The 16,009-nt window shown below is 41.8% G+C and overlaps 1 protein-coding gene across 3 annotated transcripts in view; it reads right to left on the reverse strand.

Annotated features, from left to right (window-relative positions):
* The window catches only part of GLDC (glycine decarboxylase), a 142,188-nt gene that overhangs the window by 49,383 nt on the left and 76,796 nt on the right, over window positions 1-16,009 (reverse strand). For all 3 annotated transcript variants that reach the window (XM_051858199.2, XM_051858196.2, XM_002708098.5), the window contains 6 exons: window positions 13,974-14,051; window positions 13,054-13,201; window positions 12,439-12,635; window positions 10,182-10,278; window positions 2,821-2,926; window positions 245-384 (listed from right to left, as the gene is read on the reverse strand). In XM_051858199.2, the coding sequence (XP_051714159.1) occupies window positions 245-384; window positions 2,821-2,926; window positions 10,182-10,278; window positions 12,439-12,635; window positions 13,054-13,201; window positions 13,974-14,051 (766 nt within the window). The remainder of the gene's footprint in view (window positions 1-244; window positions 385-2,820; window positions 2,927-10,181; window positions 10,279-12,438; window positions 12,636-13,053; window positions 13,202-13,973; window positions 14,052-16,009) is intronic.

The following is a 16,009-nucleotide window of genomic DNA, read 5'->3' on the forward strand; positions in this document are numbered from 1 at the left end:
CGTGTTATGAGTAAAATATGTGCCTTGAAATTCCACTTAAGCAAACTCAAAGTCTTGAGAACTAAGGACAAATTATTTCCTATTTAAAAAGATCATGATATTCCAAACTGTACATTAAAATTCCTTAGAAAAAATAATTGTGCTCAAGACTCCAATCATGATTTAAAAAAAAAAAAAAAAGCTCTTAAGGAGAAAACTCATGAAACTTAAGAAAATTAGTAAAAATACTGAAAAATTATCTTACTGTGCCATCCTCAAAGATCCGAAAGTTGATTTGCCGCTGGGCAGCCCTGCCCAAGACCTCTTTCACTGAGCAGCCACACTGAACCTTCAAGGTGTCAAAGAACAAGTCGTGCTGGAGTGCATGCCCAGCTCGCTTGAGACCTAGAAGGGAGAGAAGAGTACCAGTCTTTCACATAGAGACCTGCTACTTGGCCCCTGACATGTTGCAGAGAACTAAATAACTAAATTCTCTATATAATTGGTTTCTGATTCAAGCCAATCTTTTGGTATCTGCTTTATTTTAAAAGATGAAACAATTTATTATTATGCTATAGAAAATGATGAAGTCCATGTAAAAAAGGAAAAGAATTCACTACCATTTCAATTAAAAAATAAGTAATTCTTACTTTTGCTATTCATGAGAGTGCTTCAAAAAGCTCATAAAAAATGGAATTTAAAGACAAGTTGATTTTGATTTAAAAATTCTGAATCATACATCCCAGAGTCTTCAAAAATTTCACAGAGGGGCCAACACTGTAGCACAGCAGATTAAGCTGCTGCTTTGATTCTGGCATCATTTATCAGAACACTGGTTCAAGTCCCAGCTGCTCTGTTTGTGATCTAACTCCCTGCGAATATGCCTGGGAGCATAGCAGAAAATGGCCCACACACTTGGGCCCCTGCTACCCTTGTAGGAGACCTGCATGAACTTCTGGGTCCTTACTTCAGTCTGGCCCAGCTCTGGTTATTGCAGCCATTTGGGGAGTGAACCAGAAGATGGAAGCTTGCTCTCTTTCTCCCTCTCTCTGATAATACCTTTTTTTTTTTTTTTTTAGACAGGCAGAGTGGACAGTGAGAGAGAGAGACAGAGAGAAAGGTCTTCCTTTGCCGTTGGTTCACCTTCCAATGGCCGCCGCGGCCGGCGCGCTGCAGCTGGCGCACCGCGCTGATCCGATGGCAGGAGCCAGGTACTTATCCTGGTCTCCCGTGGGGTGCAGGACCCAAGCACTTGGGCCATCCTCCACTGCACTCCCGGGCCACAGCAGAGAGCTGGCCTGGAAGAGGGGCAACCGGGACAGAATCCGGCGCCCCAACCAGGACTAGAACCTGGTGTGCCGGCGCCGCAAGGCGGAGGATTAGCCTAGTGAGCCGCGGCACCGGCCATAATATCCTTTTCAAATAATAACATTTTGAAATTTCATGGAAAATGTGTAAAATGAAAGAAGATAACCAGAGTCAGAAACAAAAATAAATGACATTTCATGAGTTAAAATTTTTTGCACCAAAATAAACTTATCTTTTAATTTCATTTTCCATGAGCTTTTTGAAGTACCCAAGTTTCCCTCTAGAAATATATGTGTCTGTGTTACATCAGCTATGTATTTCATTTGCTTTTTTTATTTTAGACTTATTTATTTATTTGAAAGGCAGAGCTACAGAGAGACAGAGAGAGACACAGATCGTCCAACTGCTGGTTCACTCCACAATGGCCAGGAGCCAGGAGCTTCTTTCGGGTCTCGCACATGGGTGCAGTTTTCCCAGGCACATTAGCAGAGAAATGGACTGGAAGTGGAGCAGCTGAGACTTGAATAGGTGCCTCTATGGGATTCTGGCGCCAGAGGCCAAGGCTATACCTGCTACGCCACTGCAGTGATACCCATGTACTTTTTTTAATAACTAACATAACATGAATGTTTTCAGTTTCCATAGATCATTATCTATAGCATTATTTTCAATGGCTGTATAATAGCCCAACCTATGGATGCACTGTAATTAAACAATTTTATTAAACATTTAGGCTGTTTACAAGATTGGGCCATTGTAAGCAATTTTTCAATGTTTAAATTCCTTACATATTTATCTGCTTTTTCCTTTACATATATTTCAGAAAGAAGAACTTTTGGATCAAATCACAGGCACAAAACTGTTGAAATCTTTACTTAGTATATACTAAATTATCTTCTGTATATAAAGATAATTGAAAATGAATCTTGATGTGAATGGGATGGGAAAGGGAGTGGGAGATGGGATGGCTGCAGGTGGGAAGGAGGTTATGGGGGTGGGGGGGAAGCCACTGTAATCCAAAAGCTGTACTTTGGAAATTTATATTTATTAAATAAAAGTTAAAAAAAAAACAAATCACAGCCACAATTATAAAAGCTTTTCATACATTTTGTTTAAGTGTCAACAAGTCACATCAATTTAGTATTAATATTCTTATTAGTCTTTATCAATGTGATGTTAAAAATACCACTTGTTTATTTTAATTTTTATTTTTATGATTAATATGGAGGTTGAAATTTTTTATATATTTATGGGATATTCACTTGTTTGTATTCTTTCTTTTTAAATTACATTTAACACCCTACACCGATTTTTCTTTCAGAGTGTTCTTCATTCTCATGTTTAGGAATTGAGGAAAGTAACAGCTCTCAATAAAAATATGAACAGCCTATCATAGATGTTGAAGACAGTTTTTCCAGATTGTCTTTTGACTTTTAGAGACAGTAATAGATATGCAGCATGTCTTCAATTTTACCTGCTCAAATGTACCAGTCTTGTTAAGCCCAAAGATTTTAAAATAGATAACCAACTCACCTTCAGACAAAATCAAAGTGGCATTGTGTACCCTCCTAGCAATATGCTCCAGTCCACGAGAACCATGATAGATGGCAAACATGGCAGCCATGTTTGCCAAGAGGGCCTAAAAGGATAAAAAACATTTAGAGAATCATATTCAATAATGTGATGGAAGATGATTAGTGAGAAGATGTAATTATGTGATTTAGATGTCGAAACAAATGGACAAAATTACACAATCTTATTTCCTGCATTTGGACCCATTTATAATCTACCTGACTACCTAAGAGAAAATACAGCATCCAAGCCACCCTGGAGTTACTATATAAAACCTTCAAATTTGACTAATATAATGGAGTTTCATCCATGAAGTATGAAATCAGCCATCAAGAAGAAATACTGAGTGTTGCAAGACAATGAGGAATAAAGATCTCAGCACGCGGGAGGAAGAGTTGTAGTTCAAGTAGTTCTTCAAGAATAGAATCAGGGGCCAGTATTGTGGCATAGCAGGTAAAACTGCTGCCTTTGCCTGCTCCACTTCCAATCCAGCTACCTGCAAATGTTCCTGGGAAAGCAGCAGAAGATGGCAAGTGCTTGGGTCTCTGCAACCACATAGGAGACCCAGATGAAGCTCCTGGCTCCAGACTGGTCCAGCTCTGGCCATTATGGCCATGTGGGGAGTGAATCAGTGGATGGAAGATTCTCTGTCTGTCTCTCTTTCTCTACTATTCAAATAAAAAAAAATCTTGTTTTTAAGAAAATAGAATCAGCATCCAAAAATAAAATTTTCAACAATTTTCAAACAACAAATACTCAGAGAATACAAGTCTCATAAAGTCTTAAGTAAAACATATGCTGAATTTCAACCAACCAAAATCTGTAGCAAAGGACTGCCCAAGATGAAAATGCAGGATGCAATAAAATAAAGCCAAAATGAGTTGGCAGGAGATATCCTAGAAAGAGAAAACTAGAACCTATTGGCTTATTCCCTTATGACAGAAAAGTTGCTTTCTCGGGTAAAAAGATATTGCTCTTGGCCTTTGGACTGAGGTTTCAGAAAGGTATTTAAGCGAAGTGTGTATTCTAATATTATAGAAAAAGGAAAGAAGCAGCAGCGCTGAAATTGCTCCAAAGTCCAGGATGTTTCTGTGAGCAGGTCCATCATGAGGAGCAAGGAAAGATCCCCTGAAGGGATGGTGCGGAGATGAAAAAGGCGATAACCAGGGTCAGAAACCAAAATGAATGACATCTTGCAAGAAAATGATGGAAGCTAATTTTCTGCTTCTTCTCAGTTTCATTCTTTTTTTTTTTAAAGATTTATTTATTTATTTGAAAGGCAGAGTCACAGACAAGAGAGAAGGAGACAGAAAGGTCCTCCTTCCACTGGTTCACTCCCCAAATGACTGGAACTGGGCTGACCTGAAGCCAGGAGCCTGGAGCCTCTTCCAGGTCTTCCATGTAGGTGCAGGAATTCAAGCAGTTGAGCCATCCTCTACTGCTTTCCCAGGCCATTACCAGGGAGCTGGATCAGAAGAGGAACACCCAGGACTTGAACCGGCACTCATGGGATATTGGCACCACAGGTGACAGTTTTAACTGCCACTAGGCACAGCGTTAGCCCCATTATGTTTTTTACTTGCTTCTTCACCCTAGAGTCTTCCAGTGAACAGATTTCTAACCATTCACTATCAGCCCAATTAACTGGTCCAAATTCAAATGTCAGACTAACTGCCTGCCCCGTCCATAGTCCCTTCGATCTCATTAGTCAGCAATATGGTCTCTAATATACAAGATCAACAGTTCAAGGCCTTTCACGACCAAGCATCCCAGGAATACTTCACAGAATAGACTCTCAACTGAGAATAAAAGCACTTTAAGACTGGTTGATGTTCGGCTGGTGCCGCAGCTCACTAGGCTAATCCTCCGCCTGTGGCGCCAGCACACTGGGTTCTAGTCCCAGTCGGGGCGCCAGATTCTGTCCTGGTCGCTCCTCTTCCAGGCCAGCTCTCTGCTATGGCCTGGGAGTGCAGTGGAGGATGGCCCAAGTGCTTGGGCCCTGCACCCCATGGGAGACCAGGAGAGGCACCTGGCTCCCGGCTTCGGATCAGCGCGGTGCACCGGCCGCAGTGCGCCGGCCACAGTGGCCACTGGGGGGTGAACCAACAGCAAAGGAAGACCTTTCTCTCTGTTTCTCTCTCTCACTGTCCACTCTGCCTGTCAAAAAAAAAAAAAAAAAAGATTGGATGATGTTCAACACTGAATCTAGTTTGTTAAGTACACATTTTCTCTACTATGCTGTTAGAAAAGAAATCTCTATCAGGCCCCTGCAAAACAAGAAACAGATAACAGAAAGTGAAGTTAAGTCAATAGAGAAAATAAGAAGGAAAAGAAGACATCAGAAAACACAGAAACATATTTTTGAAGAATAAAATTCCTACACAAAGAATAGATAATCTTGTGAATCTGTACAATGATCAGAAATAAATACAGGGGCCGGCGCTATGGCGTAGCGGGTAAAGCCGCTGCCTGCAGTTATGGCTTCCCATATGGGCGTCAGTTCGAGTGCTGCCTGTTCCACTTCCAGTCCAGAGCTGTGCTATGGAAAGCAATGGAAGATGGCCCAGGTCCTTGGGACCCTGTACCCACATGGGAGACCCAGAAGAAGCTCCTGGCTCCTGGCTTCAGATCAGTGCAGCTCCAACCATTGTGGCCAATTGGGGAGTGAACCAGCAGATGGAAGACCTTTCTCTCTCTTTCTCTCTCTGTGTGTGTGTGTAACTCTAACTTTCAAATAAATAAATAATCTTAAAAAAAAAAAAAGAAAGAAAGAAATACAGAGGCATCACAAAACTGCACAACTATGGAGAGGGCAAGTCTGAGGTCAAAAATACACAACACAGGGGACCAGTACTGTGGTGTAGCAGGTGAAGTTGCCACCTGAAGTGCTGGATCCCATATGGGTGCCAGTTTGAGTCCTGGCTGCTCCACTTCCAATCCAGCTCTGCTATGACCTGGGAAAGCAGTGGAAGATGGCCCACGTTCTTAGGCCCCTGCACCCACGTGGGAATCCTTGAAGAAGCTCCTGTCTTCAGATCAACACAGCTCCAGCCACTGCAGTCATCTGGGGAGTGAACTAGGGTATGGAAGACCCTTCTCTCTCTCTGTCTCTCTGCTACTGCCTCTCTGTAATTCTGCCATTCAAATAAATAAATCAATCTTTTTTTAAAAACAGACACTATACTATACCTAAATTTGTATTTACAAAAAAATATATAAATATATATACAACACAGTATGCCCAAATGCTGACGGCCATCATGCTAGGAAATAAAGACCCAAGCCTAACATTCACATAATACACTGGGAGGCTCCAAAACAACAGCATTATGGAGTTTGATTCATATCCCTTTTTAATCTGGAGATGATTCTTTCCATTCCCAGGGGACTGTATCAAAGGACTCAACAACAAATTGATGGGAAGTATAAAATCATTTTTAAAAATATTCAAGGAGCCAGGCCGGCGCTGTGGCTCACTAGGCTAATCCTCCACCTGCGGCGCTGGCACCCTGGGTTCTAGTCCCGGTCGGGGCACCGGATTCTGTCCCGGTTGCTCCTCTTACATACAGTCCAGCTCTCTGCTGTGGCCAGGGAGTGCAGTGGAGGATGACCAAAGTGCTTGTGCTCTGCACCCACACGGGACACCAGGAGGAAGCACCTGGCTCCTGGCTTCGGATCAGCGCAGTGCGCCGGCTGTAGCAGCCATTTGGGAGGTGAACCAACGGAAAAGGAGGACCTTTCTCTCTGTCTCTCTCTCTCTCTCTCTGTCTAACTGTGCCAGTCCAAAAAAAAAAAATATTCAAGGAGCCAGCGCTGTGGCACAGTGGGTTAAGTCACCACCTGCAGTGCTGGCATCCTAAATGGGTGCTGGTTTGTCCCAGCTACTTCACTTCCAGTCAAGCTCCCTGCTCATAGCCTAAGAAAAGCAGCAGAAGATGACCCAAGTGCTTGAGCCCGTCACCCATGTGGGAGAGAAAGAAGAAACTCCTGGCCCCTGGCTTTGGCCTGGCATATCCCCAGCCATTGCAGCCATTTGAGAAGTGAGTGAACCAGTGGATGGAAGAGTTCTCTTTCACTCTGTCTCTTCTTCTTTCTCTGTAACTCTGCCTTCCAAATAAATAAGTCTTTTAAAAGTATATCAATGAAAGACACTAGAAAATCAAAAGTAGATCAAAGAAACAAAAATAGAGATCAAGAAAAGAAAAAAAATTTTGATAAACTGGACAGTTTTTTTTTTTTTAAGATTTATTTACTTGTTTATTTGAAAGACAGCATTATATAGAGAGAGGGAGAGACAGAGAGAGAGAGAGAGAGAGATGTTCCATCTGTTAGTTCATTCCCCAGTGGCCACAACAGCTGGGCTGGGTGACACCAAAGCCAGGAACCAAGAGCTTCATCCAGATCTCTCACATGGGTGGCATGGTCCCAAATACTTTGGACCATCTTCCACTGCTTTTCCCAGGCCTTAAGTGGGGATCTGTATTGGAAATGGAGCAGGTAGAACACAAACTGTCACCCAAATGAGATGCCAGCATTGCAAATGGCAGCTTTATCTGCTATCCACAACACCGGCTTCTGGGAAAATTTTTAAAAATAGGGGCAGGTACTGTTGTCCACGGGTTAAGCCACCATCTTCTGGGCCAGCATTCCTGATGAGCACCGGTTCAAGTCCTGGCTGCTCAACTTCTGATCCAACTCCCTGCTAACGTGGCTGGGAAAGCAGTGGAAGATGGCTCAAGTTCCTGAGCCCTTATATCCACGTGGGAGACCTGGGAAAAGCTCCTGGCTCCTGACTCCTGGCTTCTACCTGGCCCAGTCTCAGCTTCTGCAGCCATTTGGGGAATGAACTAGCAGGTGAGATCTCTCTTTCTCTCCTCCCTCTCTCTGCAACTCTGCCTTTCAAATAAATAAATAAATCTTTAAAAATATAAAATAAAATCAGGATATTTAAGAATGTATTAAAAGCTAACATTGAAGCTAAACAAAGGCATGGAAAGCTAACAATGCTCAAAATATTTAGCTATTAAGGAAATCCAAATCAAAACCATAATGAAGTATTACTTCATACACACTGGGATAAAAGTCAAGGGAATAGCAAGTATTATTGAAAATGTAGAGAAATTAGAATCTTCATACACTGCTGGTGGGAATGTAACATGCTGTAGCCCCTGTGGAACACAGTCTGGAAGTCCTTCAAAAAGTTAAAGGCAGAGTTTTCTTATGACCCAGCAATTCCACTTCTACATATAGCCAAGAGAACTGAAAACATGTCCATGCAAAACTTTGTGTAGCAATGTTCACAGCAGCTTTATAATGCCTAAAAGTAGAAATAGGGGATGGTGTTTGATGCAGCAGTAAAGCAATGGCTTGGGATGTCCACATCCCATATCAAAGTGCCTGGATTTGAGTTCTGAACTGACTCCCAATTCTGTCTTCCTGCTGATGCACACCCTCAGAGGCAGCAGGTGAGAGGTTCCTGCCACCCATGTGTGAGACCTCGATCAACACGTGTTCCAAGTGTCTGGCTTTAACCAGGCCCAGCCCTGGCTGACATGGGCATTTGGGGAGTGAGCCAGTTGATGGGAGATCTCTTTTTGTCTTTCTCTATGCTTTTCAAATAAAATAATTTTTTCAGAACATAAAAACAACTGAGGCTGGTGCTGTGGCGTAACAGGTAAAGCTGCCACCTGTAGTGCTAGCATCCCATATGGGTGCCAGTTCTAAGTCCTGCTGCTCCACTTCAAATCCAGCTCTCTGATATGGCCTGGGAAAGCAGTGGAAGATGGCCCAGGTCCTTAGGCCCCTGCACCCATGTGGGAGACCCAGAAGAAGCTCCTGGCTCCTGGCTTCAGATAGGTGTAGCTCCGGCTACTGTGGCCATCTAGGGAATGAACCAGTGGATGGAAGGCCTCTTTCTGTCTCTCTATCTTTCTCTGCCTCTGTCTCTCTGTAACTCAGTCTTTCAAATAAATAAATAAATCTTAAAAAAAAAAAAAACAATCGAAATATCTGTGAATAAATGAACGAGTAAACAAAATGTGGTATATCCAAGTAATGGTAAATTATTCAGTCATTTAAAAAAGGAATAAAATATTAATATAGGCTGCAATATGGGTAAACCTTGAAAGCATTATTCAGTATGAAAGAAGCCAGGCACAAAAATCCACATGATGTATGATCACATGCATATGAAATGTCGAGAATAGGTCAATCCATAGATTCAGAAAGTAGACTGGTGGTTACCAGGTACTATCAGAAGAGAACAGGGAGGGGACTGCCTAACAGGAACAGGGCTTCCTTTTAGGGAATGAAAATGTTCTGCAACTAAATAGTAAAGATTTAGGCCGGCACCGCAGCTCACTAGGCTAATCCTCCGCCTTGCGGTGCTGGCACACCGGGTTCTAGTCCCGGTTGGGGCGCCGGATTCTGTCCCGGTTGCCCCTCTTCCAGGCCAGCTCTCTGCTGTGGCCAGGGAGTGCAGTGGAGAATGGCCCAGGTGCTTGGGCCCTGCACCCCATGGGAGACCAGGAAAAGCACCTGGCTCCTGGCTCCTGCCATCGGATCAGCGCGGTGTACCAGCCGCAGCGCGCCGGCCGCGGTGGCCATTGGAGGGTGAACCAACGGCAAAGGAAGACCTTTCTCTCTGTCTCTCTCTCTCTCACTGTCCACTCTGCCTGTCAAAAAATAAAATAAAAAAAAAAAAAAAAAAAAAAAGATTTCACAACTTTGTGAGCATACTAAAAAGCAGTGAACTAGGCCAGGCATTGTGGCACAGTGGGTTAAGCCACCATTTGAGACACCTGCATCCCATATAAGTATACTGGTTTGAGTCCTGGTTATTCCACCTTCAGCCTAGCTCCACACTACTGTCCCTGGGAAGCAGTAATGATGGCTCAGTTACTTGAGTTCCTGCCACCCATGAGAGATCCACAAGGAGATCCTGCTTCTGGAGTGAACCTGGCTCAGCTTCAGCTGTTGCTGCCATTTGGAGAATGAACCAGTGGATAGAAGATATCTGTGCGTGTGTGTGTATGTGTGTGCATGCTCTGTCATTCTGCCTTTCAAATGAACAAGTAAGTAATAAAACTATTGAACTATATAAGTGAATGAATCTTACAGTAAATTATATTAATAAAATGCTAATGAAATGTAAATTTTGATTCAATGCCCTTGACTTTAGAAAAGCTAAAGAAAGAGCTACTTGTGATGGTAGAAGCTAAGAAATAAGAGAATATAGACTAGTACATATGAAGAAATGTCACAAATTACAAAAAGATGTTTTTTTTAACAAATTCATTAACACAACACTTGGAGAGATTTACCTGGGCTGTACAAATATTGCTGGTAGCCTTGTCTCTGCGGATATGTTGCTCCCTCGTTTGAAGAGCAAGACGATACACTTCTTTCCCAGTGGCATCTCTGGGCCAGAAACAAAGCATCCAATTAGCACAGACAGTCACAGCATCAGGAGTTTCCATAAATGGACCTTACTCCTTCCTTCCCAGCTTGATATGAATTCAACAAATTTACATGGGTGTTAATTCATTACCCAGCTCAAAACAATGATGCTGATTGAAGATTAAGTTTCATCCTGAGCTTCCTGGCAAATGCAGACAAAGTGAAATATCTGGGAAAATAGAATCTCTGTACTACAAACACAAAGTGACTGTATGACTACAAGGTAAAAGAATGGTAATAATCTAATTATTTATATCTAACAAAATTTCTCCTTCCCTAATATCTATCTCTCTCTCAAATGAATAAAATTTTTAGGAATTTGGAATTTAGGAATTCAAATGAATAAAATTTTTAGGAATTTGGATAAACACAAGATCCAACAATCTTAATCATTTTTTTATCAGTCCTTGGAATACATTTTTTAGTAAGTTAAGAAGTTCATTGTAAAAACCAGCTGATAATAACTAATATACTAAATATTTTAAATTATAAATTCCTCTGCCTGATTTCCTCTGGTGAGAAGACACTCATAGACGCTAAAGTAAGAAAACTTGATCAAACTTATTTTTATACTAAAAAGCAAAGATCCTTTTACAATACAGATTGAGGAAATTTCAAAATCTCATATCACCATCACATCATTCACGAATTTATTAACTTATGTCTAGCTTTTAGAAAATGTCAAAAAGGTCATGCTAAATTTCGCCAGTAATAATCCTAGCACTCATTTAAATTCTTAATCTTTGAAGTTTCATTAATGAAGAACATTCAAGAAACTATACTTGAAAAAGGGGCATTTGATGCAGTGGTTAAGACAGGACTTAGGATGCCATCATTCCCAATTCCAGCCTCCTGCTAATGCATATCCTAGAAGGCAGCAGATGATGGCTTAGGTAGTTGGTCCCTGCTATCCAGGTGGGAGACCTGGATTAAGTTTGAGCTCTTGGCTTTGTCCTCACCCAGTCTCAGCTATTGTTGGCCTTTGGGGAGTGAAGCAGTCAATGGGAGAGCTCTGTGTCTGTTTATATGTCTCTGCTTTTCAAGTAAATAATTTTTTTTTCAAAAAGAGCAAAGTACATTTGAAAATTACTCAAATGTCCAAGTGGCAAGAGCCTCTAGGATAAAACATGGATCACATTCAACATGGTGTGCTTTGTAATCTCTCATTGCACTTGTATTTACTTTTCAAAATGGTTATTTGTTTTCATCTACTTGAAACAGAGAGAGGGAGAGGAAGAGAGAAAATACTCCATCTCTCACATGAGTGGCAGGGGAAAAGCACTAAGTCATCATCTGCTGCCTCCCAGAATGCATTATCAGGAAGCTGATCTGAAGTAGAGTACCTAGGACCCAAACTGACGCTCTGATGTGGGATGTGAGTGTCCCAAGTGATGGCTTAACCTGCTGTGCCATGACACCGGCCCTGTATTAATATAACAGTATGCATTACACTATTGAGAAACTGGCTAGACACAAAAAATACCTAAAATATTCAGTTTCTCAAAGTTTTAACCAACCTAAATGAATTCACTTCTATGACTCTAATACTAATATATAGTAGGGGCTGGTGCTATGGAGCAGAGGGTTAACATCCTGGCCTGAAGCACCAACATCCCATATGGGCACCAGTTCTAGTCCTGGCTGCTCCATTTCGGATCCAGCTCTCTGCTATGGTCTGGGTAAGCAGTGGAAGATGGTCCAAGTCCTTGGGCCCCTGCACCCATGTGGGAGACCCGGAAGAAGCTCCTGGCTCCTGGCTTCAGATTGGCGTGGCTCTAGCCGTCGCAGCCAATTGGAGAGTGAACCAGCAGATGGAAGACTTCTCTCTGCCTCTCCTCTTTCTCTGTAACTCCCACTTTCAAATAAATAAATAAATCTTTTAAAAATACTAATATATAGTAAATTCTATATTATAGCTTTTCAAATAGGTACACACAGTGTTTGAGAAGCACTGACTCATAACCCAAAGAGATCATCTCTTCTGACTGTGTACATTTCCTTAGTCAACTCAACATGGGCCAGTTAAATTCTGAGAGAAATTAGTGACTTTTTTGATCAGGAGATGGAATAGGGAAAATCATAATCACAATAAAAGAGGAGGAAGAACAAGAGCTGCTTTACCTTGTTACTCCCACCATTCTTCCAGGCATCATCCTCACCAAGTTTTCTCTGACAGCAAAAAATGCTGCATGAGGTCCCCCATAGCCCAGCGGCACTCCGAATCTCTGTGAGCTGCCCAGAGCTATGTCTACCCCAAATTCTCCGGGTGGCCTCAAGATACACAAGGCTAAAAGATCAGTAGCACAGCATGTCAGGCTCTAGAAAGGAAATAGGGGAAAAGGGACATGATTATTACCTTTCCCCCAAGAGTAGTGGGAGAGTAAATTATCTCAACTCTAGGCAAACTTGAAGAACTGGTTCATATTCTGTCGACTCCATTTACTCATTCATTTTTTCAAACACTATTTGCTGATTGTCTACCATGACAGGAATCAGTGAATAAAACAAATTTGAAGGAGGCAGGTGGGACAGTCTTACTATTCCATGTGATTATAGTAAAGAAATTGAAAGAATGAAGAAGAGAGAGAACAGACAGACAGACAGAAAAAGAAAGAAAGAGAGAAAGAAAAGGAATGAAGGAAGAGAGGGAAGGGAAGCGACAGGAAGTGACGAGAAGGAAGGGAGACAGATGTTGAGACATACCTCAAGGGATCCCCACATGGAAGGTTTGCCTACCCCAGTCTGGTGAGCTCTCTCCACAAGCTCTGTGAAGTCTTCTACCTTCCCCTCGGTGTCTGGGTACTGAAACAAGACTCCACTGACATCTTTTCCACTGAAGTCCATTTCATGTGGTAACTTTAGCTCAATGAGGACTCCATTGTATCTGGAAAGATGGACAAAGAATCATCATGCTTTGACAAGGGAAAAGGTCTTCTCACCCCATTCCACACCTGACCCTTCAGAATAAACAGTGCATCACACCAACTCAAATGCAACCAACAGCTCAGAGTTTATTCCTGTCTTCAATGGTTACAACTCTCATCAAAACCTATACCTGTATCTACAAAGCCATCACCGCTTTCACCTTAGAGCAGTCTTAGGTGAATGAAAAATCATCAGTAACATGAGCAAGAACTTCTCAGAATCCTAAAGTATATAATATCAATTATATGTCAGAAAACTCCACTGAAGGGATGGAAATATATGTTGAGGGTAAGAAAGCCCAACTGTTACAAAGGAGAAAGCAAAAGGTGGTGGTTGTGCCATGTTTCTTTTGCCTGATTATAGCATTAAAAAAATATAATACCTTAATCTACAGCAACTACATGAAGGTATTGTGCATACTAACAGTATTTTTCAAATATTTTCCTCTATTTTTCAAATTTTCTGAAACATTGTTGAAATGAATTTAATATCTAATTTTCTTCTTACTTAGAAAAATGAAATAATAAAGGCATCTAAATCTATAATATTTCCTGCTCAATTCTGACACAGTTTACTTACCAGAGAGATCCCTGGAATAAAGTTACAGGGAAAGCAAAACTGAACAACGCCAATTTAAACCAGATTCACCTCCAATAAGTGAAAGTGAGAGAAAGAAATAGCAGAGATGAGCATATTACCCCTGAGTTCAAAACACAAATAAAATCAATTACTTGGCTCTAGTCTGGATGACAGCTATTGTCTGGGGGTGACAACGAGGGTCAACAAAAAATTTCTTCCTCTTGTTGTGTCTGTTCAAAAGAAAAAGCACATTTGAACATGAAATTCAAAGAAATCAGAGTAACCTTTTAGAACGCAAAGCAAATGTGGTACTTAGGGAAAATGCGAGCGTAGTATAAAAAATACTGAGTCATCAGTGACTACTGACATTTACTGACTAGAATTCTACTTAATTCCAATTCTCATTTTAATCCATTCAGCAAAATCACCCTTAAAATGCCTCAAATTTTTAAAAATTATACCATGAGGGAAAATAAAGAAGAAAAGGGAAATGATTTGGTACAAGTGAAAATGTAAAAATTAACTCTTCTGAATAAAACATCTTAGGATGTTACTGACAAACGAGTAATTCAGAGCTTTTCTCAAACCCTGTGTCCTCACTCGACATAAGAGGGAAATAATTCAGGTTATGAAGCATGCAGGGGCACTCAGTTATTGTAGGAGCAGAGTAGGACCCAAATCCTGGGAGTTCTCCACCCATAATTCCAGAAAAGAAAACTGGCAGGGATGTTTAACAATTTGCATATCATGAGCACATCTGGATCAAAAGAAAAGGGAAGTGGGATACATGTGTATCCTGCTGTACATTTAATTTCCTGGAAAGATACACAACGAACAGTCAATAGTGCCTTCCTCAATGGACTAGGACTAGTGAACCAGCAAGTTTTACTTTTCATTATATCCTGCTTGATTGCATGCATTTTTAAAAGTTATGTACCAATAATTACTTCTATGATAAACATATATTTAATAGAGGAGGAAATATGAACGTGATTAATTACACAATGCACAATGCTCTTCATAGTTTGAATCTAAATACAACTGGAGAATAGAGCTACCTAAGCTTAAATGATCAGAGGTAGAGACAAAAATCACTGCTACTTTAAAAATTTTTGCTTAAGATAAAAAGCATGCATCTAAGTTCTTTTGGCTCAAAGGACTGATAATTAAGAGGAAGCAAATCTAACATTTGCAGAATGTGAGCAGCCCATTAATACTAAACAGTTTAGGACAAACCCTGTACCAGCAAATAGAAAGCCCTCAGAGCTTCTGCTTTGTGAGATGAAAGCTTTCAGATAAAGAGGCAGGGGACTGGTATTATTGCACAACAGATTAAGTTGCTGCCTGCGATTCCACATCCCGTATGAGCACTGGTTTGAGATCCATTTCTGATCCAGCTCCTTGCTAATGGGCCTGGGAAAGCAGAAGACGGTCTAAGTGCTTGGAACCCTGCTACTCACATGGGAGACCAGGATGAAGTTCCAGGCTCTTGGCTTTGGCCTGCCCCAGCCCCGGCTGTTGCAGCCATTTGTGGAGTGAACCAGTAGATGGAAGATCTCACACTCTCACTCCTCTCTCTCTCTCTCTCTGTAACTCTGTCTTTCAAATAAATAAATAAATTTTCTGTTAGAACCTATTTAGCCACTGACGCCTGATAGAACCATTGGGGCCGAGGCTGCGGCTCACTAGGCTAATCCTCCGCCTGCGGCACCGGCACCCCGGGTTCTAGTCCCAGTTGGGGCGCCAGATTCTGTCCCGGTTGCTCCTCTTCCAGGCCAGCTCTCTGCTGTGGCCCGGGAGTACAGTGGAGGATGGTCCAAGTACTTGGGCCCTGCACCTGCATGGGAGACCAGGAGGAAGCACCTGGCTCCTGGCTTTGGATTGGTGCGGCGCACCGGCCACAGCGGCCATTGGGGGGTGAACCAACAGAAAAGGAACATCTTTCTCTCTGTCTCTCGCTCTCACTGTCTAACTCTGCCTGTCAAAAAAAAAAAAAAAAAAAAAAAAAAAAAGAAAGGAACCATTGGGTTACTCCCCAAGCCCTAAGAAACTGGGTACAGATAATCTACACCTGAGACATTCCAAATTGCTAAGACAATGCATTGTAAAGGTCACCAAGGAACCTTTCTGCATGTTTCCCACCCATCTTATCAGGGTCAATGTGGTACCCTGCACCTCCCCTAAGTTG

This window comes from Oryctolagus cuniculus, chromosome 1, assembly GCF_964237555.1.
Source record: "Oryctolagus cuniculus chromosome 1, mOryCun1.1, whole genome shotgun sequence".
Lineage (NCBI taxonomy): Eukaryota > Metazoa > Chordata > Mammalia > Lagomorpha > Leporidae > Oryctolagus > Oryctolagus cuniculus.